The following is a 26,816-nucleotide window of genomic DNA, read 5'->3' on the forward strand; positions in this document are numbered from 1 at the left end:
TGTTGAAATGCATCAGTATTTTGAGTGGTGGCACCATTTTCAAATGTGTGACCCTACTTGTCAACAACCCTCAGAAATGTCCAAAGACTCGAACAAAAACAGATATCAAACAATAGATGGTACCTACAAGCTGATCAGTTCTCTCCCCCCACCCAAACACGGCCACATGGTTCATGTTATGGACAAGTTCACTGCTTCAGAACTTGAGGGCACCATCATCCATGAACCATGGATACAAGTTAGCTCTCCTCAGAGCCTTGGTTATGTTACAAATATTATCTTCGAGTCCTTCAGAGATACATTTACCTCCATAGCTCCCAGGTCCCTGATTGTCCCTCTGAAAACAATTCCCACATGTGTCCATAGCTATTCCACCTCCTTCAACCAGGGTGGCTTGTCAGAGGACAGCCTGGTCAGCCTATACAACAATGATAGAAAGCGCTGGAACTGGGAGCTTCATCCACCCCCAGGCTCTGATTCACCTCCCAAGCAACCTGGGCCACTTGCCTCAGAGCTGCCAGTAGAATCGGAAAAGCTCTGCTTTGAAAAGTAAGTTGCTCTGTTTCTCAATGCTATCGGGACTGCTGCCAAATCCATGATGCCCAGTCTATCCAGCAAACCCCAGCATCAATGGATGGCAGACTGGAGCAGAACCAGCTTGCAAGGTTCTACAGGTTATTCCTGAAAGCCTGACCTCATCCTTGTTGATAACACCCCAGTATCCCTTGATGAGATTATGTGGTTAAGTCCCAAAGTCATCACTGAGTACTCAAAGGAGTCTTTCAAGCCAGCATCCCACCTTGGGAAGATGATGGACACTAAGGCATATCTAACCCTTGTCGACCAGCCCTGGAGGCACTATGTCCTTGGATTATCAATTACTGATAGTGAACTTCAACTTCACTTTTATGACCACTCTGGTGGTGCAATCTCACCCTCTATCAATATCCACACTGATGCAGAAGTCTTCATATACATTGTATGTGCTGTTGTATTCAGCTCCCACTCAACCCTTGGCTTTGATTTGACCATAGAGATATCCCCCCATCCTGCACACAGCTGCAAATGCACAGCACTTGTGATACCCCTCTCCCCTTTCCCCTCTCCTGCAATGCCTTCTCCTCACTTGGAGTCAGGCATCCTCCCCAGTGGAAACTCACTCCTGACTCCTGCATCACCCAAACACATCCCAGCAATTGGGAGGATCCAAGTAAACAAGACCTTCTACAAGGTGCTCAATGTATTATTCTTGAGCACAGGCTTTCTAGGAAGGGGTACTGTTTGTTACCTTGCATGCTACAATGGGGAATACTATGTCATCAAGGATTATTGGGTGGAGGAGTCAGAGCAGAGGACAGCCCTGCATGAAGTCAACATGATGAAGCTGGTCCACAACATTGACAGAGTTCCCAAGTTGCAACACTACTGGGTCATCAAGGTTGAGCTGGGCATTGTCAATAAAACTGAATGATATTGTGATGAGAAGTGGCAATCATGCATGAAGTCTCAGAGAACTCACATGCGATTGGCTATGAAGCCATGTGCAAGGCCAATGGTAACATTCAAGACAAAAAAGGAACTCATTTCATGCATCCAAGATATTTTACAAAGTACATATCCTCTTCCACTTGTAAAATCAATACTAATTACTTTAACAGTCTAACAGCAGGCTCTCGAGAGGGGTGTCCTCCATCGAGATTGTAGCATCAACAATGTGATGATTGAGGACTTTGCAAATGGGTTGCGCAGCTTTCTCCTCAACTGGGAATTTGCTGTATGGGTCACGTTACAGGGGGAATATGACTTGGGTGGCACAGTAAGTACTACACAAAACATTTTGGAACTCAAAGCTGATAGTACACAAAGGGGACAGTCCCCTTCCTTTCAGTGAATATCCTTTGCCAACTCAAGGAAGCCATCACTAAAAGTGGAAAGACTAATGTCCCATTGATCTGGAAAAGCGCCTCTCTCACCTGTGTATTCATCGATCACCCTACTACTATACACCATACATTTGCAGACGATATCAAATCCCTGTTCTACATTTTCATCTGGATCCTCATCCTTTATGATGGGCCACTTGGCCATGAGCATCAAGATATCAGCCATGAAAGGACACTTCTTGGCTTGTGGAGTGAAAAGGTGGCTGAAGATCTCAAAATCGCCAGATGCACCAAGTTCACATTCCTTAATGACCCATCCAAATCGAGGCTGGATTCTGAGGTCTCACAATATTTTCAAGATCTAATCCCTCTGGCTAATGAGTGGTGTGTATTGCTTGGGCAGTCTCTGCTGAGTGGAACTGCAGTGCTGTTCTCTGACATTATCTCCCTTTTTGATCGTTTCTTGGCCAGCATGCCATACAAGAAACCACTAGAGATGACAAATGCATTCCAGCAGATCATTGCCCAGCACAAGGCGCTTAATTCAAGCATGCATCCAAGTCAGGAGAACGATATGGATGTTATGTCTTTGGCAATTATGTCTTCTAAACACCTTTGTGAAGAGGTAAGGAGCATGGATAACCCTCCTATACCCAATAAACACTTCAAAGGCATGTAGTCTTAGCATGAATTTTATGTTTAGTTCATGTTCTGTGTGTTATGTGTAAAGTGTTTCAATTCATTTGCAGCAAGTAACTGTCTCCACACATCATTTTGTTTTATGTCTTGTGATGAACCTGTCAATGTTTATATGGATTCACAAGATGTCTCCATCTTATACTGTTCTCTGTTTAACTGCTTGTACCTTCAGATGTCCACCAGGGCTGCACATGCACTTTCTAACCCATTCCCATCGAAATCTCACGACCTCAACCTCTCCATAACAGAGGCACTCGTCACTGTTGTCATTGAGTGGAATCAACATGGTGTGCAATTTGAAGATGGTGAGTAACAATATTTTCGCTTTATACATGTCTCGTTATCCTAACTTTATAGGTTACTGGCCTGACCACAAGCAAGATATGGCATGCCTCATGAGTAGTCCTGTCTTTTGGTTACAGCTACTGACATACTGCCAGTAGCTCCTTGGTGATATATTTTGAAGGATGCTGTAGGTATCCTCAGTAGTGCAACAAGCTACTGATGTATTAGACCAACCTGTAGGTATCCACAGGATATCAGTAAGTATAATACTGGTGGTGAAAGTGAGCTTACCCTCAGTAGTGCAACAAGCTACTGAGGGAACAGTGAATAAACTACTGTAAAATGTGCGCTCTAAGGTGATTATGTAAGCACCCAAACATCGCACCAAAGTGAGCAGAACACAGGGGAGAATATATCTCCAACAATATATCTACCTGGTGTTCAGAATTGAAGTTGGTTACACTGGCAACCATGCCATCCATGTTCAACCTTATCCCTCCTTCTGATGTTGCACCACAGGTTCATGTACAATGGATAGAGACCGCTGCCACAAAGCTCCTTGACAACTCACTTTTCCTGCAAGACAGTTTTGATGAGAATGTACATTCATGCGGTTTGTTGTCTGCACTACTAACAGATTGGTTCATCAGGGAAAAACCAGGAATTTCACTCACCCCACCCTCAAGGAAGCTGTCATACAATTCTACTATATTGGGACCTATTGAATCATGGATAAGTGTCCTGAGTCCTTCAACAATTCAGTTCCCCTTTCCTGTCTGGTTCTTGTCGCAGCTGCAGTGAGTTATTTTACACCCTGAGTTGCTGCAACTCAAACTTTTCTCACAGTATCATTGTGTGTTGGACGGATTTGCAAAGAATGGCACAGGAAAGATGATGCCTCAATTCTCCAGCAAGGCTTACAATTCCATTTTCCATGGCATGATGAAGGTGCTGAACAACATCCTTCATAATCCCTATCACAGCACGAGGTTGCATGATCAGCTTTCTCAGTGGGCAAAGGAAGGAAGGATGGTAAGTACTGGGGTGGCTGACATGCTTGTGCTGACTCCTTGTATCAGGGCTGCACTGCAAGAGGTTGATTTGAATGTAGAGAGGTACCAGCACATTCAGGCAGTCCTTGATTGATTTCATAATACCTAGTCCTGTTGTACCTGTCATTACATGTAGTATGCAATTGATGCCAATGCTCCTGTTCCTGTCATACCTGCTGTGAACTGTTCCTAGTTGTGGAGTGATCACATGTTTGCAAAGTAAACATTGAGATGGGGAGTACTGGACAACACCCCAAGGAGAATACAGTCTGGCCAGTTTTGTACAGTGATATCTAAGCATGAAAGTTCCATAGCAATCCATAGTAAGTAAGATACTGGACAAAGTTCCATGACAATGTGACCATTCCATAGTAACAGGCAACTAGCCATAGCAAAAAGTGTTGTTGGGTGCATCTGTCCAGCCTGGACCTAGCTAGGGGACTCTGTGTATTATGGAGCACTGTGGAGAGCTCCACAGCTCAAAGTGATTTACTGATGTGTCATGGCAGAAACAAGCATAGTGCAAGTGATGCCAGTCAGCAGACATCCAATCAAACCTGCCATGAAGTCACTCACATCCTGTCATGATTTATACAAGCACAGTGCAAGTGAGATCAGTCAGTGGATATCCAGTTAAACATGCCATGAAACACCTCACAGCCTGCCATGCCACAATGATGCATACCATAAATGCAATCTGTCAGTGACCATTCTGACAATCCTGCCATGCCATCACTTACCAACTGTCATACCACACCCAGACATAATGCAAGTGACACCAGTCAGTACACCTCCACTTTCATCTGCCATGAAGTCACTGACTGTCTATATCACAAGATATGCACTGTGCATGTCAGTTCACAATGTGCAGATAACCATGCCATGAAATCCCATACTTCCCATTATGCCACCAACATGACATGGAGGATCCAAATGAGGTCAGTCAACCTTCAGCCAACCTTACATGGAATCACCCACAACCTGTCAGGTCAAAAAAATGCAAGGCATGTGCACCACCAGTCAGTAGACAATATAGCTGTCCCAGTTGTAAAATTACTCATGAACTTTTATGCCAAGGATTTGTACAGAACACATGAGGATATACATTGAATTCAGTAACTACTGTGGCATCACAAACAGACACTCACATCATACTTGGGAAACTAACTGAGCAGAAAAGATTCAAAAACTTTTATGTCATATCTTTCCCCTCCCTCAATTACCCTTTTGATCATTCCCCTCACCACCCTTCAGAATATCAGAATTTGTGATGAGCTCACACTGCTGGCTTACCAGTTTACAGCATATTCAATACATAATCCAATGCTTGACTGCTGGGTTGATAGAAGTAACCTCTGTAGGCCTTCCTCATTCAATGCAGATGCTGTGCACTGGATCAAAGTAGTGCAATCTGCACTCTCATTATGCATCTCTGTTGAGAATTCTTGCATCAAGTATAACCATCTGCCACAAATGCAGTACTTACTTGTCAGTGGGAGATACATCTTTGGTGGGAATTTGCACTTGTCCAGTATCTGTTTGATGTGTGTCTGCCACTTTTCTAATAACAGGGATTCCCTTTCTGTGGCCCTTTCCTCTGCTTCCTCCATCTCCAACCCTTCATCCAGAAGTTCCTCAATGGCAGCAAAATTCAATGCATCTGCCTTTGCTAGCAGCACTACCACTGGGACTATGAAGTTCCTGATCAGTGACAGCCACATTTCCAGAAGTGGACATACCATGTCCTGTGTCACACTCATTGAAGAACTTCTGTTCAGCTGCAGTGACTGTCCTGTGGTAGTCAGTCATGGGGATACAATACCTATGTATACCTGATGGTTAGCTGAGTCAATAACCATCCCCAAGGCAATTCTTACCAAATTGCATGAATATGTTTCTGCAGTGTCCTTGCAGCTGCATGGTCCATAACAAACTTCTTCATCTCCTCAAACTGCTCAGCAGATCCTGCCTCAAACCCTAAAGAGTCATGGAATACAGAACCTGGGTTGCTCTTGAACACTAGCTCATGTTCAATGTTATGGTAACCATGCTAGAGGTAATCAGCTGTAACTTTAATTGCTGTAATCTGAGATGGTGTCTTACCCCTAGAGTGCCTTGCACAACATCATCATCAATCTGCAAATTGTCAGACAAGTGTCTAGAACTCCACACCAACATACCTTGTTTCCATATCTATCAAAAGTATCAGGTTTGTCTACAGAGTTGCAGACCCTCTGGAGGATGGTTGTTTTGCCAGCATTTCCTCTTCCAATGACCAAAACTTGAAACTTCTTAATACTTTCCATGTATTTCTTGGCCTTTTGAGGATCCATATGAAATGTAACAGGTGAAGGAGTTGTTTCTGTTCCATGACATTAAGATCATCAACATCCACCAAATAACAGTAGTGTCAAGTTCATGTGGTCTGGGTTGAGGCTGGACCAGAGACTGAAGTGGGTGCAAGGCCAAGGGGTTGGGATCAGGAGGAAAGACAAAGATACAAAGGTGTGGGCTGATTGGACTTAGTGACTGAGGACACAGTGCTATTCCCTTGCATGGGTCACAGTCTGAGTCCAAGGCTGAGGTGGTGTTATCAGAGTAACTTAGTTGATTTCAGACTGAAGAGTACAGGTTGAGTATCTAAGAGTTTATATACTAGAGACAAACTATAGTATGGAGATCAGTAATGCCAGTCTCACAAAGATTGCTAAGATGATTGGTAAGACTAGTATTAGTAAGGTATGACTAAGGTGACAGAGACCAGGACAGGGCAAACTGGGGACAAGACCAGGCAGGGTTTAACCAAAGTGGCAAGCACTGCAAAGCAGTGTTCACCATGCTAGAACATCTGGGGATAAGTGACTGGCAAGGCTGAGGCCAGACTGAATGAATGCAAGGCCAAGTCCAGCTGGGGTCAAGACACAGTTATGACAGTATCCCCCTCTTAGGGATCAAACCCATGAGACCCCTGCAAGAGTGGTAGGCTGAGTCCAAACTTTGGCTGAGTTCAAAAAATTGATACTTGTGGCCTGCTAAGTCCTTTGCATCTTTCTTCTGCATCCCATCTCATTATGTCCAACTCAAGACTGATTGTTGCTGCCAATAACAACAACAAGGGCTGTGTCATTGTCAACTGGACCCAAGTACCCAACAATGAAATTAGGTATGACACCAACAATGAGGAAGAAGTGATGAAAGCCAAGTCGAAGGAAAGGAAGAGATGAAAGGCAGCTGAGCAAGTCCAGCAGGAAGAACCAGCTCAGCTTGAGGCCAAGAGGGTGGAGAGGGAGAGGGCTGAGGCTGAGGAGAGGACAGCACATGAAGAGGAAGAGAGATGTGAGGCCAAGCACAAATGCAAGGCTGAGGCCAAGAAAGGTGATGAAACTGGGGCCAGTGGTAGTGAGGCCACTGAGGTGAAGAAGGTGGTCATGGACCCCAGGTGAGTCCCTTTCCAATCTTGTGTGTACCCCTCTTGAAGACTTTTTCAGTTGTACCTGCTGTGCCTGGGCCAAAGCTGTCTGCAAGTTCATCATAGACAGTAACAAGAAGCATGTCATCTGTGTGTGTGATGCAACCAATCAAAAAGCAAGTGTCACTGGCCTGGGGATGGGAAGGATGCTGAGGCCAGTCCTAAGGCCACTGGGAAGGCCAATAAGGGGAAGAAGCAGAAGGCCAATGAGGAGAATGCTGAGGCCAGGCCCAGCAAACAGAAGTGGGCAAAGATGAGTGCAAGTACTCAGGCTTGGAAGACAAGCTCAAGTGCCTTATTGACATGGCAGGCTGATTGCCAACAATTTGGCCAGCCTGTTCAAGCTCCATGAGACCATGGTTGAGAATTCAGGTCACATTGCCAATGCACTTGAGTCCCTGCTCAATGAGTCATATGGCTTCAGGATGGTGGTGTCCCCTTTGGACTCAGGCTCATCTGAGCTTGACTCTGACAAGTTGTGCAAGGAAGCAGAGTGGCTGCAGGCTGAAGGTGAGGAAGAGGATGCCAAGGGGGAAGATGAAAACATGGCCAAAGCCAAGTAGTCATTGTAGTGTAGCAGTCTTGTTTTCCCTTCTGCCAATGCCAGGGGTCCAATCTTGGACTTGTATAGTAAAGTGAGAAGAACAAGAGAAAGGGAAACAGGGTAAGTAAGAGGTCAAAGGAAACTAGATACTGGTAGAGAAACAGAAAAGAAGTCAAGGCTGGTTGAGACCAGTCCTCATTGGTATGGGCTGGGTTTACCAGGGTAGTGGGAGTGGAACTCTTGCATGAGTTCAGAAGCATTGTTGAGCTCTGTAGCAAGTACCCATGTAGTTTCTTCATTGGTCCCTTCATAGCCAGTCCACCAGACCAAGTATTGTAACCAACACTGCCAATGCCAGTTGACCTTGGAGTTAAGGATTTTGGCCACCTCAAACTCTAGTTCACTGTTGACTTTGACTGGTGGAGGTGGTGGCTGAATCTGGTTCAGGATGGTGTTAGGGATGGCTGGCTCAAGTTGGGAGATGTGGAAGACCAGATGGACTGCGTGCATTGAGTCTGGCAGGCACAGTGTGAACAAATGGGTACTGGCCTGAGCTATGACTGGATACAGTCCAAGGTTCTTCTCTGAGAGCTTGTTGGAAGGCCAGGTTGACTGGAAGTACCTGGCTTTGACATATACCTGGTCACTGACCTTGAAGTCCAGGGCTGGCATGTGTTTGGCATCAGCCAGGCCTTGGTATCATTGTTGGGTGAGGGTCATCTCCTCATGTAGGTATTGGTGCAGTGGGTCTAAGTCAACTGCATAATCATGAGCCCAAGCAGAGGTAAGGTTGTGCTCTGGGTATACTGAGATGTTAGGGTGGTAGCCCTTATTAGCAAAGAATGGTGAGACACCAGTAGTAGTGCTGGGGCCATTGTTGTAAGTGAACTCAGCCAAAGGTAAGAGGTCAGCCCAATTGTCCTGCTGGTAGTTGCAGTACACTCAGAGGTACTGTTCAAGAGTCTGGTTGGTCCTCTTGGTCTGGCCATCACCTTTGGGGTGATAGCCTGAGGTGAAGTGTAAGTGTATGTCCAGGGCCTTACTGAATGACTGGAAGAAGCATGAGACAAACTCCAAACCTTGGTCTGAGGTTACATGGGCCAGCACTCCATGCTTTGAAAAGACATGGAGTAGGAAGAGTTTGGCAAGTTCTGGGGGCATGATGGTGTTGTGGGTGGGGATGAAGATGGCCTGCTTGGAATGCTGGTCAACTACTATGAGGACAGCCATGAAGCCAGATGAGGCCAGGAGTTGCTCAATGAAATCCATAGAGATGGAATTCCATGGCTTTTCTGGCACTGGGAGTTGTTTGAGAAGGCCATAAGGCTGATGGCAGGGAACCTTAGCCCAAGCACAGGCCATGCAGGACCAGACATAGTCTTTGACAAATGTCCTGAGGCCAGGCCAGGTGTACTCATGCCATATGAGCTCTAGTGTGCAGTTTTGGCCAAAGTGGCCAGACAGGGGGTGGTCATGATTGAGGTGCAAGACTCTAAGGCAAAGGTCATTGTTACATTTCACCCCTGTCTTTCTCTTTTCCTCCTCATGGTGACCATGTGTTTGATCTGATGGACTACTTTTCCTTTTTGAGCCATCTTCTCTGTGATCCAACAGCTCTCTATTACCACCACTAGTGTTGTTTGCTTGGTATATGCTTGGGACATGTGTTGCCATTGTTCAACCAATGGTGTAGTTACCTCAATACATGTGGATGCCTTATGGTCTGTTTCTTGTACAGTATTTAGTCTGTTGGCTCAAGTCCTGGAAACCCAGACTTGAGCTGCTCAATCATATGCAGCGTTCTCTCAGAACTTTGCCCTCAGTGTCCCTAACCCAGACCACTCTTACCAGTGTTGACCAAATCCTCTGTCATTTACAGAGGTTACTGCAGCCATTGCTCAGTAGAAACCCATTGTCTGTGTTTGAGCTCTCCCTACATCTTGACTTCAGTTGAGCATAACAAAAGCTCAAGTCTACCAGCCTTTGGCCAATTTGGTCACTGTTTAGTGCACCACCATGAAACCCCAAAACAATCGACATTGGGTGCCATTGCAACCCACTTGTGAAGAATCATCATCTGATGAAGAACAGGAGAGCACTGTCACCAACACCTCCTCCAACAAACCTGAACAACCAGATAGAGGATTCACTTCTGGTATGCTCTCGAACCTCTTTACTCAGTCCCTTGCCATGCTTGGTACTCCCATCCCACCAGTACCCACCACCACCTTTCCTACACCCCTGCTTCCACCACAGACTACAATGTCCAGTTCATCATCAAAGGCAATGGTCGGCACTGTCACCACCAAAGCCACTGAATTGAAGATTGGTGCCCCATCTGATTTTGATGGCAACCAAAAGAATGCCATGAGTTGGCTGTACTCCATACAGACCTATCTCTTGGTAAACAAAGAGATTTATGACAACAACACCAAAAAGGTCATCTACACCTTGTCATATATGAAGAAAGGAGTTGCTTGTTCATGGGCAGCTACCTTCCAGAAGACCTCTCTGGAAAAGAACCCCCTGGGTTTTGGCACCTTCGCTGATTTCACAAAGGACTTCAAAAGTTCTTTTACCTCTTCTGAGACTGCTGGTGCTGCAATTACCAAGCTGCACACCATGAAACAGAAAAAATCAGTGGAACAGTACATCACTGATTTCCAAACCACTGCCACCAACTCAACCATCATGGAAGATGTCACATTGATTGAGTTCTTCTCACAAGGACTCAAACCCTTCATCACAAACTGGATCCATATGATGGAAACCACTCCAACCAAGATCACAGAGTGGTACACACAAGCACAAAAGTTTGATGCCAAATGGAGGAAGGTAAATGAACTTTCTGGAAAGAAGGAAAAGAGGATGTTCTACCCCAAGAACAACCTCTCTGAAGAATAAGATCCTAATGCTATGGACATGGATGGAGTGAGACTCTCCAAAGAAGAAAGAGACTGTCACATCAAAGAAGGAAGATGTTTCAGTTGTGGCAACAAGGGACACCTCTCACAAGAATGTCCCAATAAAGGGAAAAACCCCCAGAAGAAAGTAAAGAAAATCTGCAAAGTCATGGAAATTGAAGAAAGTGACAATGAAGAAAAAGTCACTGGTCCATCCATTGCACTTGTAAACATTGCTAGAGCACTTGGGGAGGATTTTTAGAAGGGAACTCTGCATTGATGCCAGACATTCCCAAAACTAAGGACAGTTCTGTTTCTGTTGCACCTGTGCTAGTACCTTCTACTCCAGGTCATACTATGCAAATCCCCATCTCCCTTTATGCATCAGAAAGAACTGAAAAAGTCATCAAATCCACCACACTGGTCAACTCTGGTGCAGAAATCTCTTGTATTGACTGGGGATTTGTGTGAAAACACCAAATCCCTACCCAATGACTTGCTGAACCCATCCTTGCAAAAAATGCAGATGGAACCCCAAACTCCAAGGGAAAAATCCTGTTCTCCACTACCCTCTATTTCATGGTTGAAGGAATTGTCCATCAAACCTTCTTCCACATCATTAATTGTGGAACAGAAAATGTCATCCTAGGCCTTCCTTGGCTGCAAGAGAATAACCCTGTCATTGATTGTAGAATGGGAACCCTCTTTATCAATGAGAAGACTGATAGGTCAAAAGAATTGAAACGCAACATCTCTTCTGTTGCAGTCAAAGAACCTGTCATGAATCTGGTATCCCCCGTTGAAAAGAAAGGGATAAACAAGTTCTTGGGTTATGAAGAACCAGAAGACAAAACCATCCACACACATTTCATGATGTCAGTTGGAAAACTCATAGAAGAAGCAAAGAAGATTAACCTGAACAACAGTCTTCTTCAAAAGATCACTATGGCCACTGAGTTGGCCCAAGAAGAACACAAGAAGAAACCAAAAGCTGTTCTCCCTGAGAACTATAAGGAGTTTGCTTCAGTTTTCAAGAAACCTTCTGATGGAGTTCTCCCCCCATCACAACCTTATGATCATGCAATCAACCTTGTTGAGGACTTCATCCCCAAGGTGGCTAAAGCATACCTGCCCCCTCCCTTGGAAAGAGAGTCTGTGGAAAAATTCATCAAAGAAAACCTTCATGAGGGAAAGATTTGCCCCTCAAAATCCCCCCAGGCAGCACCCTTCTTCTTTGTGGGAAAGAAAGATGGCTCCCTTCATCCCTGCCAAGACTACTGATATCTGAACAAGAATACTGTGAAGGATGCCTATCCCCTTCCCCTCATTTCAGATCTCATCTCATTGATAAACTAAAAGGAGCATCTAGCTTCACCAAAATGGATGTACAATCAGGCTATAACAACATCCGCATCAAAGAAGGTGACCAGTGGAAAGCTGTGTTCATCATGCACAAGGGACTCTTTGAACCAACTGTCATGTTCTTTGGGTTATGCAATTCCCCTGCCACCTTCCAGTGATTCATGAATGACTCCTTCCAAGACATGATCACTGAAGGATGGTTGATCATTTATATGGATGATCTCCTCCTCTTCTCCACTGACCCCAAGGAACATGAGCACAGAACTCATTGAGTTCTTGAACAAATGAGAGAGTTGTCACTTCCTCTCAAACTAGAAAAGTGTCACTTTGATCTGACCAAGGTTGAGTACCTAGGGATGATCATCAAAGAAAACATGGTTGCCATGGACCCTGTCAAGGTTCAAGGTATTGCTGAATGGCCAGTCCCAAAGAAGGTCAAAGATGTGTGATCCTTTCTTGGATTCACAAACTTCTACAGAAGATTTGTCCCATACTATTCAGACATTGCTCAACCCCTGATTGACCTCACCAAGAAAACTGTCACTTGGGAATGGTCAAAGAAGTGCCAGACCACCTTTGACATTCTAAAACAGGTCTTCATGGCACAACCGACCCTCTGAATGCCCAATACTTCCTGACTGTTCATGATTACCACTTATGCATCCAAGTATGCAACTGGAGGCATTCTCCTCCAGGAAGATTCAAATGGCTAGTGGAAACCCTGTGCCTTCATCTCCCAGTCATTTAACCCTGCTGAGTGAAACTACAACATCTATGACAGAGAACTATTAGGGGTTATTCATGGGTTGAAGTCTTGGAGACACTATCTCCATGGATCACTGTTCCTGGTCAAAGTGTTCACTGACCACAAGAATTTGACTTATTTCAAGGCACTGCAAAACCTAAACCACCACCAGGCATGCTGGCTGCTTGATCTCACAGACTTTGATCTGCAACTTGAACACATTCCAGGCAAAGACCTGGCCACCCCTGACACACTCTCTCACTGACCTGATCATGTTCCTGATGATGATGTCAAGTCCAGGCCTACTCTGACCAACTCTGATGCTAGTTGAGGTCCAGGGAGAGGTTCAGAAGCAAGTCTGATGGAAAGAGCAGAACTCTGACTGGCAGAGTGTTGGCAGGAACAAAATCCACCAAGGTAAGGGCAGAGCGAAGTGAGGGCATCAGGTTTAACTTGTGCACTACCCCCTTGCACAATCTCAGCCCTCATATTTCAGAGGGGGAGTACAGATGGACAGTCAGAGGTAACTCCAACAGGCAGAAGACAGAGACAGAGGGAGTAGGAACTAAGTCAATATTCATACTGAGGAACGACAGAGTATGATACATGCTTTTATACTACCATGGAGGTACAGTAACCAGAATCAGAACTGACATATGGAGACCCAGCAATTTTCAAGTAAAACTTCCTAGACAATGAATGAAGGGTAGATGGAGGACATATGAATGGGTAACATAGAACATCCAGAAAAGGAAACAGTCCAGGCACTGGACCACACAGTGTGCACACTGCAGAGTACCTGACTGTGAGCTGTCAGGGAGGAGTCCAAAGGTAATCACATGACTCCTCAGAGAATGGTCCATTCAGTCTGGTAGGAGAGCAGTACAAGTCCGACAGCAGCTGGAGTGGAGATGGCTCATAACCAACAGAAGTTGGGTGGAGTTGGTGCAGAGTGAGTGAATGACTGGCAGAAAGGGGTGTGGAGTGAGTGAGGACTTAGGATGAACACATGACCATGACAGTGCCCCCCCCCCCCCCCTAGGGCCTGAACCCCTGAAGGCCACATGTACAAGACAAGATCAACACAAGTCAATCATTTGAAACCACTTTGACACCTCAAGGATAATGGCTTTAGCCACAGTGGAGCTCCATCAGAGTCTGAAGAACCACTTAAAAACACGTGTTAGGGTACTGAACCTTCATCCTTTCTCCCCATCATCATGTCCTCCCAGTGCCAGAGCAAAACCCCCCAGCCAACCCCCAGTCATGTCCATGACTACTCCCAAGTCACAGATGATGAACTGGTCATCCTCACTGATGACTCCACCAACATTGAGCAGGAGAAGTCCATGGAGAAGGTGTGCTGATGAGAGAGAGCATGAGGCAGAGTGCAAGGCCAAGCACAAGGAGGCCAAAAGGCAGAAGGTGGAGGAGGAGAGGTTGGAGGTGAAGTGGAGGAAGAGGAGGCCCGAAGGAAGAAGGAGGCAGAAAAGCAGAGGCAGAGGGCCCAGGCCAGATGGGACAAGGCTGCACAAAGGTGAGTGGTGAAGCACTATGAGTCAGGCAGAGCTGACTCACAGCTCTACCTTCACCAGACTATGCAGTGCAGTGTATGACATCAACACCACCCAGAGGGTCCCTGGGACCTCTGTGGTGGCCACTGCAACCAGGCAGCCCCCCTGTACTCGCTGTGTAGCGAGTCTGACAGTGGGGCAGTGTGAGCCAGGACAAGGCAAGACCAGGGCCTGCATGCCCTGCCAAAACAAGAAAAAGGTGTGTAGTTGGACATAAGCATAAGAGGACATGGTGGTGGGGCCCTTGTGGAAGAGGGCAGGGACAGGAAGTTCCTGAGGGGAGAAGAAGAAAAGGTTGCAAGGGAAGGGGAAGGAGAGAGCAACAGAGACAGAAGAAGCAGATGATGAGCAGGAGGTAGGTGGTGTGGATGAGGAGGAGCCAGAGACACTGCATGAGGGACCCTCAGGAGCAGGGGCCCCTTCCTGGTGGGTGGAGTGGGAGTGGCAGCGGCAGCTGCAGGCTGCAGAGAGGTATGCAGAGGCACATGAGAAGGCCACAACAGCCTTCAAGAGGATGGCAAGAGCAGCAGAGCAGATGGTGGAGGCCATGGAGCAGATGGTCAATGAGTGGGGGCTGTACTGTGAGTGGGCAGAATGGGCAGAGATGAGGAGGAGGGAGGACACATGTGAGGCCAGGATGGCTGAGTTCAAGCATGCAGGAGGAGGATGGAAGAGGCCTCAGTCAGAGGCACTGGAGGACAGGGATGAAGGTGTGGAGGGGGACAACGAGGAAGAGGAAGAAGTTGGAAGAGAGCCAGAAGGTGGAGAAGGACAGGAGGGTGGTGGAGAGCAAGCAATGAAAGAGTAGAGTAGACTTCTTTTTTTTTTTTTTGTTTGTATATTTTGTACTACTACAAAATAGACCTGTGGCCTTGTTTGTGATTCTGAGAAGTGAAATGGATAAGTGGAGAAAATTATAAAGTACTTAAGGTAGTTCAACAAGGGGCAGAGCCAGCCTGTGGAGGAGGGTTATGTGAGCAGAGTACTATGGCAGAGGTTGATACAGGCCAGGTTTGTGTGGATAGTGTTTGTGGAAAGCAGAGACTATGTCAGAAGCATGGTCCAGCTCAGTTGCAAGCAACCAAGAGGTTTCCTCATTGGTGTTCTTGTAACCAGCCCAGCAGACTAGATACAAGAGTTGACAGTGGCAGCAATGGCAGTCCACCTTGGAGTCAAGTATCTCTGACACCTCATACTCAAGGTTGCCATCGACATCTACTGGCAGAGGCAGAGGTTGTTGTCAGTTTGGGAAAGGGTTAGCCACTGTGGCTTCCGGTTGTGAGACATGGAAGACTGGATGTACCAAGCACATAGAATCAGGGAGCTTAAGGGTGATGGAGTGTGTACCCAGCCTGGCCAAGATGGTGAATGGACCTAAGTACTTTTTGGAGAGTCTTTCCAAAGGACAAGTGGAGCGGAAGTACTTGGCTTTGACATAGGCCTGTTCTCCAACCTTAAACCCAGGTGGAGGTATGTGTCTGGCATCTGCTGGACCCTGGTAGCACTGCTGAGTGGCAGACATTTTGGAGCAGAGGAAGTCATGAAGGGTGGAGAGCTCAACAACATAGTCATGAGCCCTTGGAGAGGTGAAGTCTTGGTCAGGGACCACAGACAGGTTTGGGTGGTATCCTTTGTTAGCGAAGAAGGGAGAAACTCCAGTAGTCGCATTTGGTGCATTGTTGAAAGCAAACTCTGCTAGAGGTAACAGCTCAGCCCAGTTGTCTTGTTGGTAGTTGCAGTAGACACAAAGGTACTGCTTGAGGGTCTGGTTTGTTCACTCGGTCTGGCCATCACCTTCTGGGTGGTAACCCAAAGTGAAGTGAAGATGCATATCAAGGGCCTTTCCTAGAGAGCAGAAGAAGTGTGAGACAAACTCAGGACCTCTGTTGGAGGTGACATTAGCTGGCACTCTGTGCTTGGAGAAAGACATGGGTAAGGAAGAGCTTAGCAAGTTTGAGGGAGGTGATGGAGTTGTGGGTGGGGATGAACACTGCTTGCTTTGAGAGGCAGTTCACCACCACAAGTATGGCAGAGTAGCCATCAGAGTTGGGGAGGTGTTTGATGAAGTCCATGGAGACAGAGTTCCAAGGTCTCTCTGGGATGGGGAGTTGCTTCAATAGACCATAAGGGTGGTGACATGGAGTTTTGCTCTGTCCACAGGCGGTGTGAGTCAAAGTGAGGTTCAGTGGTGAAAACCAACCAAAACCAACACAAAAGACAATGAAAGCAAGTGGTGGTGTGCCTATGCGGTACCTAGATGGTAGAACCTGTTCTTTGGGAGGGTTTTTGCGAGCTACAACACTCAAAGATGAGTGCTGAGGGTTGGGGGTGCTCCTGACAAAGAGGGAGCAAGAATGTGATAGAAAGCGATAGGGTAGACTGCTGTCAGCCTACAGAAGGATGGATGGTGACTTAATTTGATGTCCTAAGGCCAAAGTGGGATGACAGAGAGGCAGTGCTGATCTGATGCCGATATAGTACATCCAAAAGCAGACAGGGTGAGTCAGATGTCAACAGGGGTCAAGCTTTGGGGGTCTGTGGGGTGACAGGAGCATAGGGGATTGCAACTTTCCCCCCCAAACCATCCTCTCAGTGAAGCAAATAAAAACTTCATGAATGAGGCTCTGTTGGAAGAGAGGATGAAGGGGGAATGTCTTCTGCTGTATCTTGCAACAAGGAGGAAAGATGTGCATCATACTTGTCATGGATGCGATCAGGGAGAGTGGAGAACAGTAGATTATACTGTAGCTGTCACAATTTTGGAAGAATGATGGACAAGACTGGTATGAAGACATTGCAGGGGGCAGGGAGGAAGGATCCATATGCTTCTTGGACTGGAGAGACTGAAACGACCACATAAGACCTTTCCAAGCGAATGACAGACCTGAGGCGACCAAAGAATGTCCTCCTGGAGGTCATACTGACAAAAAGAACATGCTGTCCAAGCTGGATGGGCTGAGAGGGGGCAGATGAGGGTGGGATGTACCAGGATGCTTCAGGACAGAAGCTGGTAGGAACTCCTGGTAGATATATGTAGCCATGGTCCCTAGCAAAGGGGACAAGTGAAATGATTGATGTGGAGGCAGCCATATCAGAAGAATTAGCAAAATGAGCGTCTTTTGGAGGGAGTGCTGTAGAAACATGTGGAGTGCGCAAATCCTTTCCAATCTTGGAAGGTAGGATCGTGTGGCTGAGCACTACAAGCGAGTGTGGGAATGGTTTCGGTGTCTGCAGAATTGGTGGAGATACATCAAAAACCGGAATGCTGTACACGGGTGCTTAAGAATTTTATTGGCACTTAACTTGCCTCCTCCTTTTTTCTTTGGCATTGACAACTTGTTCTTGTGCAAGGGATGACTGCCGACATTGCTGGCTGTCCTTCCTCGCATGAGGGCTATGGTCTTCACCTCCATTCATCAGCTACATCCATGTCCACCTCACCAAACACCTTTGGTGTGTGACAGTGGTGCAGGACCTGACATATTCTTTCATGTCAGAGTGGAGGTTAGGCCACATGTAGTCCCTGTGGACAAGTTCTAGGGTGTGGTTTTGCCTGAAATGGCCTGCTAGAGGATGGTCATGCTTGAACCAAAGCACTCAAAGGCAGAGGTCATCAATGTCAGGGACAATGATGCAACTGTCAAGGCAGAGTAGACCATCAGAGTCCAGGGACCACTGAGGCTTAGTCAGAGTTGGAAAATGGCTGGCAGAGACAGGGTCAGACGGTAGGGTGGAGGTGATGTCAGAATGCAAGCACTCAACATCAAAGACCATGGCAGCATGGAGCACAGGTGCCATGAGGGTAGTGGTATGGAGGGACAATGCAAGTTGCTCCTGTGTAAACATAGGGCAGAGATTGTAAGTATTTACCTGCGCATAGTCCCTATCCCCCCCTTTTGGGTAGACATCCCAATGTCACATAAGTGCATCAGGTTTGGCTCCCAGGCAGCCAGGTTGGAAGTGGATGGAAAGGTTAAACTGTGAAAGGTACTCCAACCAGCAGGCCTGTCAATGAGTGAGGACCTTAGAGGTGGAGAAATACTCAAGATTTTTGTGGTCTGTCACCATGTCAACAGGTAAGGCAGAACCTTCTAGGTAATGCTGCCAATGGTGGAAAGCCTCAAAGATAGCCAACAGCTCCTTGTCATGGGTATCATAGTTGAGTTCTGGTGTGGCCATGGTGTGGGAGTAGAAAGTGACTGGGCGGAGTTCACCATCAGAGCAGGTGATCAACAAAATGCCAGCAATGGCATAGTTGGAGGCATTGGTTTCAACTGTAAGCAGAGTGTCAGGAACCCAGTGTGTGAGGACAGGAGCAGAGCTGAAGGCATCCTTCAGGCAGAGGAAGGCAGAGTGACACTCCTTGGAAAAGTTCCAAGGAGCACCCTTTTGCATGAGGCAAGTGAGCAGAATGACAATGTTGGAGTAGTTGTTAATGAATCATCTGTAGAAGTTTGCAAAGCCAAGGAAAGACTGGATGTCTCGCACCTTCCATGGCTCAGGCCAGTCGCAGACTGCCTGAACCTTCTCAGTGGACATGGTGAGACTGGAGGGAGAAAGAACATAACCAAGGTACTTGATGGAGTCAGAGTGAAACTTGCACTTCTCTGGCTTGGCATAAAGACCATGCTTTTGAAGGCAGCAGAGTACCTCTTTTACATGTTTGCAGTGCAACTCCATGTCCTGTGAATAGACTAGGATGTCATTGAGGTACACCACAATGCAGACATCGAGCATGTCTGCAAAGATGCTATTAATGAATCGCTGGAAAGCTGCAGGCATGTTAGTCAGACCAAATGGCATTACCTGCCACTCATAAGAACCATAACAAGTGCAGAAAGCTGTTTTCCATTCATCTCCATCTGTGATGTGGACCAGATGATGGGCATGGTGGAGGTTGATCTTGGTATAGACTTTAGCACAGCTTGGGGAGTCAAGTAGATCGGAGATGAGCAGCAGCAGATAGCAAGCTTTTTTCATGATTTTATTGAGTCCTCAATAGTCTATGCAGAGGTGGAGTGAACCATCCTTCTTCTTTATGAAGAGGTCAGGGTCACCATGAGTGGAGGTGGACTGCTTGATGAAACTGTAGCCAAGGTGCTCGTCAATGAAGGTGCAGAGAGCTTCAAGCTCTGGTGGAGACAGAGAGTAGATCGTGCCAATGGGCAGAGAAGCTCCTTCCTTGAGGTCAATCCTGAGATCGAATGAGTGGTGTGGCAGAAGTTCAGTAGCCTTGTCTTTACTAAAGACTTCAGCAAACTTGTGATACTCAGGAGGGACTGAGGAGAGGTCAGGAGGTGGAGAGGAAGTGGAGGACACATGAAGCTTTACATCATCAGTGGAGAGCTGTAAGCAGAACTGTCTAGAGCCAGGGAGAGCACAGGCTCTGACATATGCAGCAGCATTGATGAGTGAGATGAGCAGAGTGGAGAGCAGCGAGTCTGTTGGAGGTGCAGACAGAACTGCAGACAGAGCAGAGGTCGCAGCAGAAGGTGACAAAGGCACCTGGGGTGTCGGCATTCCCTGCAATGGCAGTTCAAATGACACACTGCCCAGTACCCAGTCAATCAACAGATTGAAGTGGGTGAGCCAGTTGTGTCCTAACACCAGCAAACATGAAGAATCCAACAGAGTAACATAAAACAAAACAGAGTTGACATTGCTGGAAGGAAAGCAGAGGGAAAGATCTACTTCTTGGGAAATGACAGCATTTGTACTACCATCAAACAAGCAGAGCAGAATTGGCAGAGAGATGGAGGAAACAGGAATAGCATATTTTTTGATTATGGACAGGTCTACAAAACAATGAGAAGAGCCAGAGTCAATCAATGCAGAAACAGCATCAACAGAGTAATCAAGAAGAGTTACAGACAGAAGTAAAGAATTGGGACTAGAGAGAGCAGACACATTGAGTTGGATGTCTGGTTGCACACAGTTGGGATCAATGCTTCCTCCAGGCTGTGCGAGCTCCCTGGAGGAGTGGACTAATTTTTTGGCTCTGCCTTCTCTGTGGGCAGAGGAGGCAGAGTTCCAGCCATAGCTGCATGGGCTTTGGCTGCATGAGAGGTAGACTTGGGACAGTCCTTAGCAGAGTGGCCAGCCTCACCACAGAAGAGGCAGAGGTTGTTCTTCATCCTATGCTGGCATTCAGCAGAGGTGAGTTTGCCATCCTTGCCCAGAAGATGGGCAATATCGGACTTGGATGCATCGGACTTGGGCAGACCTTTCTGCCTGCCCTTGCCCTTGGCATTGGACCTCAGAGCAGAGGCAGAGGATGATGATTTAGACTTGTTGTTGGAGCTGGAAGGCTGCAACTTGTCGGTGGCAGACTTGGTGGTGTGTGAGATCTCTGCTTTACACTCCCAGTAGTGCACATCAATGGTCTGAGTGAGTTTGCAGAGTTGTGTGAGGGTAGAAGGTTTTCCTATATGAGCAATCTCATCCTTGATGTGGTCGGGAAGTCTGCTATAAAAGTGGTGGTGGAGTGCACTGACACCATAGTCCTTGACCTGTGAAGCCCAGCAATTGAACTCCATGACATATTTGGTAATTTGAGAGCCATCCTTTGTAGTAAGGTTCTCGAGTTGTTGGACAGCATCCACTATGGCATCATGCAGACCAAAATTAGTTGTGAGCTCTTGTAAGAACTCATGATTGTTGTCCATCCAGAGTGGGCAGTCATAATTGTTGGGGTTTAGTAGGTCTGGCTTGAACCAAGCCAGGGCCATATCCTTAAGATAAGACTGAGTGAAGGTAACCTTTGCTCTGTCAGAGTGGAATGCATGGGGGTGGTCCTGGAAGTTCAGCTCACATTGTATGAGGAACTTGCAGAGTTTCTTAGGGTCGGAGCCATTGAAAGTGTCAGGCTCATGGACTTCAGTTTTCAGAGTGGAGTCCCCAGTGTGCAAGCGCATGGACAGCTCTAGCAAGAGCCACAAAGGGATCCTCTGGTGGCTCAGCCAGGTCTTCAGGGATATCCCTGTCACTGCTGCCCCTGCCATTGGGATCACCATCAGGGTCATCAGGGTTGGGTCCATCATCTCAGTTTCAAGGAGATGGAGTATGGAAAGTGGTTGGGTGGAGGTCAGAGCAACCAGCTTGCAAAGCACTTTCACCTTCAGCATGAGAATGGCATCGAGTGGAGAATGATTGGAACTGTTCAATGATGGAAGGGAGTCAACACAGATTAGCTAGCACAACAGTGAGGTTCTCAGTGACCTCTCTTTGGGATTGAGCTTGAGTTCTCATAACAGTGTAAGTTTTTCAGGAGACAGAAAACAAGATTGTACAAGTGCAAGTACAAATATACTGTCAAATCTGGGCCTACTCCGACCAACTCCGATGCTAGTTGAGGTCTGGGGAGAGGTTCAGAAGCAAGTCCAATGGAAAGAGCAGAACTCTGACTGGCAGAGTGTTGGCAGGAATGAAATCTGCTGAGGTAAGGGTGGAGTGAAGTGAGGGTGTCAGGTTTAGCTCATGTGCTACCCCCTTGCACAATCTCAGCCCTCATATTTCAGAGGGGGAGTACAGACAGACAGTCAGAGGTAACTCCAACAGGCAGAAGACAGAGACAGAGGGAGTAGGAACTAAGTCGATATTCATACTGAGGAATGATGGAGTATGATACATGCTTTTATACTACCACAGAGGTACAGTAACCAGAATCAGAACTGACATGTGGAGACCCAGCAATTTTCAAGTAAAACTTCCTAGACAATGAATGAAGGGTAGATGGAGGACATATGAATGGGTAACATAGAACATCCAGAAAAGGAAACAGTCCAGGTGCTGAACCACATGGTGCATGTGCTGCAGAGTACCTGATGGTGAGCTGTCAGGGAGGAGTCCAAAGGTAATCACATGACTCCTCAGAGAATGGTCTGTTTGGTCTGGTAGGAGAGCAGTACAAGTCCAACAGCAGCTGGAGCAGAGATGGCTTGTAACTGACAGAAGTTGGGTGGAGTTGGTGTGGAGTGAGTGAATGACCAGTGGAAAGGGGTGCAGAGTGAGTGAGGACTTAGGATGAATGCATGACCATGACAGATGACAACGACAACAAAGGAGTTACCCTCCTTCCACAAACATTGTTGGTTAACCTCATCAACACAAACCTCACCCAGAAGGTCACATCCTCCTCTATGAAAGACCCTGTAGTCCAGATGGCACTTTGTGCCATAGAAAATGTCAACATGCCACTCCCATTTAAATCCCATCTCTGATTGGCGATTTGATAATGGAGTGTTACTTTATAAAGATAGGCTTTATGTCCTGGATGATCCATCCCTCTGCCAAACTGTGGTGTCCAATCACCATGATCATCCTTCTTCCAGACACCCTGGTGTCCTGAAAACCCAACAACTTGTCTCATCCAAGTTCTGGTGGCCCAGACTCGCTTCCTTTGTCCGAAAATACATTGAAGGCTGCACCACTTGCCAGCAAAATAAGGTTAACACCCACCTGACAACACCACTGCTTATGCCCATCCCCTTGACCTCAACCCACCCCTTCCAACAGGTCTCTTGCAATCTGGTCACTGACCTCCCTCTTTCTAAGGGCTATGATTCCCTCTTGGTCATAGTAGACCATGGGCTTATGAAGGGGGTAGTTTTAATACCCACCAAGAAAACTGCCTCTGCTGCCAATATCACGACCCTCTTTTTCAAGAAAGTCTACTCCCATTTCAGGTTGTATGACAGAATTATATCCAATAGAGGACCCCAGTTCACCTCTGCCTTTGTGAAGGAACTTGCTTCCCTTCTTGGATACTCCCTTGCCCTGTCAATGGCATATCACCCTCAGACTGATGGAGAAACAGAACATGTTAACCAGGAGGTTGAGACTTATCTCTGAATCTTCTGCCAAAATGATCCTGCCTCATGGGTGGATAACCTCCCCATGGCAGAATTTGCACACAACCACCAACCTCATTCCATCATGCATCAATCCCCATTCTACCTCATGTACAGGTATCAACTGAAGCCTCTTCCATCTCTTGTCACAGAAACCCACCTTCCTGCTGCTGAGTCCAGACTTGAAGAACTCTGAAAGGCTAGAGAAGAAGCCCTAGTGGCACATGATCTAGCCAGAAAAACAATGAAAGACTGTTTGTCATGACCCTTTTCCCCATTTCAAAAAGGAGATAAGGTTTGGCTCGAAGCATGGAAAGTGTTCCTACAAAAATAGAAAGATCACCCCAAAATGAGAAGGACCCTTTGTTATCTCCAAAGTCCTATCTCTGATCACCTGTTGCCTCATGATCCCCACACAATGGAAGATACATAACATCTTCCACACTTCCCTCTTATCACCCTATCATGAAAATGATGTCCATGGACCAAACTTCCTGACTCCACCACCTGATTTAATTGATGAAGAAGAAGAGTACAAAGTGGAGGCAATAGTTGGCCATAAAAGGTCTGGCCATGGACACACCTTTTTGATCAAATGGAAGGGCTACCCTTCTTCCAAAAACTCATGGCAAAAAGAAACACACCTTGAACATGCAGATGATACACTCTCTGCTTATAAGAAACAATTCCCCAAGGATTTCCCCCCTCAGAAACTACCCACTCGATGTCCTGGACACACCATCAGGACAGTCTCTGTTGAAATGCCTCCCTGACATTACACCTACCCCTGAGAGCCTTCTCATTGCCACCCTCCCTTCGCTCATCATCAGCAACAACCTGCTAGCAATCAGATGATTGCCTCTTACTGACTTTTCATCGCCAACCCCACCATCATTGGCACCATCTATCATGAGGTTGATGAGCACTCTCCTCTCGACCTCATCTATCATGCCCCCCCCAAGCCCTCTGGCTTGAGGAATTGTCTGGATACGTCAACTGACAGAACCCCCTTCTGTCCCCCACTCACACTATTCTCAATGAAATCACTCATGAGCAGGTTCCCCTGCTTCTCCAACTTTTTGACATCCTGGGTGGAGCCAATCTTATTTACAATGTTCATCAGTACCTGATGTTGATCACTCCCCCTCCTCCCAGGTCTAGAAGGCCTTCGACTGCAACCTCTCCCCTGGTTTCCTCTGTATCATCTTCTCCTCCAGCATCATCACTGTTGTCCTCCTGCTCCTCTCACTCGTCTCACTCTCTCAGAAGAGCTGATCGACCCTGCACCTGTTGTCTGTCAGGCACCAATCCACAACCTTGCAAGTCTCATGACTCCCCATCAGAAGTCAACCCCAAGACCACCTTTGGCATCTCAAGAGCTGAACTCAACTATACCTTGAACATTGTCAAAACTCTCACACAATTGCCCCCATCCCCTGTCTTAAATGCAATGGCTGAGGCTGATCACCCTCTCACCCCTTCTGATCCATGCTACCAACAAACATGCTATGTATGTTGACATCTGGGACACATCCATGTCAGTTGTGGACTCTATGAATGTTATGCCTGAGTGCAGTGACTTCTTCAAATGGAATAGGCATGAAGTGCACGAGGGGAGACTACAGGCCGAATGTATCGTAACCCCTATGGCTCAGTTATCCTGAGAGCCTAACAAAGGTTCTGTCTGCTGGAGAATTTCCCTGAGGATATTCACATGGAGAGAGAATGAAGGCGAACAGGAAGGAAGTCAGCTGAGTTGCAAGCTATTGAAAAACTGAGGATACAAGGTAAAGTATGTGGGGTTATATACCTCTAAGCATGAGTACTGTACCAGTCGCAACAGACACATCACAACACGTATCCACAGTAGTCAACAGAACAATCAGTGAAATAAATAAGAGTCATACGGTGTCATCAGATGGAGTAGGGAGGCAATGAAGGCTATACCAGCTGGCGCAATCAATGTGCAGTGCAGAGCCTGACACCAGAACTATAGTACAACATATGAGCAATATAAATGAGTCAGCAGAACGAGAACAAGACAAGTTGTCCATCAGAGAGGGTGGTGGAATACTAGATCACAGTGGCAACATGGTCTCGACTGGTATTGGAAATACCTTGACAGCGGGAGATCCAAGTGTTCCCTGGAGCATTCAAGCCCCTAGGATGGTGATGGTTATGAGACACGTGACGAGGCATATGATGCACATGACTGCAAGAAGTCAAAAAAGGAAAGACCCCTGACGGAAGCGTAACAATGAATGTCCCCTCTGTCACACCACTTGTCCTGGACATACTCAGGCCTAGTGCCCATCTCTGCACCCTTGTCACACCTTACAAGAAAGAGTCACCACTCCCAATGTGGTAGATGATCATACCCTCATTGGGAGCAAGGATGATGACTTATATGACAATAACTTTGACTTTGATGATTCTGCCATCAGCAACATGACTGGAGAACCTTATGGAGAGTAGTTGAAGTCGGAGACTTCAACATTTAGAAGGGGGGTAATGTCATGTTTCACCCCTGTCTTTCTCTTTTCCTCCTCATGGTGACCATGTGTTTGATCCAATGGACTACTTTTCCTTTTCGAGCCATCTTCTCTGTGATCCGACAGCTCTCTATTTCCACCACTAGCATTGTTTGCTTGGTACATGCTTGGGACATGTGTCGCTGTTGTTCAACCAATGGCATAGTTACCTCAATACATGCAGACACCTTATGGTCTGTTTCTTGTACAGTATTTAGTCTGTTGGCTCAAGTCCTGGAAACCCAGACTTGAGCTGCTCAATCATATGCAGCATTCTCTCAGAACTTTGCCCTCAATGTCCCTAACCTGGACCACTCTTACCAGCATTGACCAAATCCTCTGTTGTTTACGGAGGTTACTGCAGCCATTGCTCAGTAGAAACCCATTGTCTGCATTTGAGCTCTCCCTACATCTTGACTTCAGTCAAGCATAACAGTCATTTGAGTCCAGCATGTAGATCCTTCCATCAAGCCAAAGGAAACCAGTGTCATCTACTGACCACCAGGGATCAGACATGTCAGACAGGCAGATTTGTGAGACCAGGTCATCTAGCAGTGCAGTCAGGATATCATCATGGAGTTTTTCTATATCCATTAGTGTGTTAAGTCCAGGTCTTCACCTGTCCAAGGCTGGTCCAGAGTCCAGTTGGGGGTCCAGGGAGTAGACTAGGAACTAGGAGGTTGGACTGTTGGACTTAGTGACTGAGGTTGCAGCACTATTCCCTTGTGTGGGCCATAGTCTGGTCAAGAGGCAAAAGTCAGAGATCAGAGGGACCAGGTTAGATGAGACTAAGTTGATTTCAGACTGAGGCTAAACAGATTATCCTATGGCTTAAATACTAGAAGTAACCTAAGTGTAATGTAGCACTGGAGGCCAGTTTGCACCAGTACAGCAATGGTTGGTAAACTGATTGGTAAGTA

The 26,816-nt window shown here is 46.7% G+C and overlaps 3 protein-coding genes across 3 annotated transcripts; 2 read left to right on the top strand and 1 right to left on the bottom strand.

Moving 5' to 3' along the window:
- Nucleotides 1–76: 76 nt before the first annotated feature.
- On the top strand, nt 77–3,025 carry F5J12DRAFT_780815 (uncharacterized protein; the record flags this gene model as incomplete). The annotated part of the gene is made up of 10 exons (XM_051742509.1): nt 77–321; nt 367–549; nt 607–674; nt 720–979; nt 1,133–1,453; nt 1,667–1,816; nt 1,912–2,267; nt 2,355–2,508; nt 2,755–2,887; nt 2,940–3,025. 10 exons carry the CDS (start codon nt 77–79, stop codon nt 3,023–3,025), a joined length of 1,956 nt encoding a protein of 651 aa, XP_051602539.1.
- A 313-nt stretch (nt 3,026–3,338) lies between these two features.
- F5J12DRAFT_780816 (uncharacterized protein) lies at nt 3,339–4,112 on the top strand (the record flags this gene model as incomplete). Its single annotated transcript, XM_051742510.1, has 4 exons — nt 3,339–3,467; nt 3,605–3,664; nt 3,714–3,899; nt 4,056–4,112. 4 exons carry the CDS (start codon nt 3,339–3,341, stop codon nt 4,110–4,112), a joined length of 432 nt encoding a protein of 143 aa, XP_051602540.1.
- Nucleotides 4,113–4,749: 637 nt separating this feature from the next.
- On the bottom strand, nt 4,750–6,048 carry F5J12DRAFT_812652 (uncharacterized protein; the record flags this gene model as incomplete). Its single annotated transcript, XM_051744898.1, has 9 exons — nt 6,023–6,048; nt 5,966–5,969; nt 5,921–5,938; nt 5,797–5,888; nt 5,659–5,741; nt 5,406–5,609; nt 5,213–5,351; nt 5,088–5,167; nt 4,750–4,814 (listed from the first exon to the last, which is right to left on the bottom strand). The coding sequence occupies exons 2-9, from the start codon at nt 5,966–5,968 to the stop codon at nt 4,750–4,752; spliced, it is 684 nt and encodes a 227-aa protein (XP_051602541.1). The 5' UTR covers nt 5,969; nt 6,023–6,048.
- Between the last annotated feature and the right edge of the window lie 20,768 nt (nt 6,049–26,816).

Source organism: Pisolithus orientalis (genome assembly GCF_024613125.1).
Source record: "Pisolithus orientalis strain OTSU chromosome Unknown F5J12scaffold_6, whole genome shotgun sequence".
NCBI lineage: Eukaryota > Fungi > Basidiomycota > Agaricomycetes > Boletales > Pisolithaceae > Pisolithus > Pisolithus orientalis.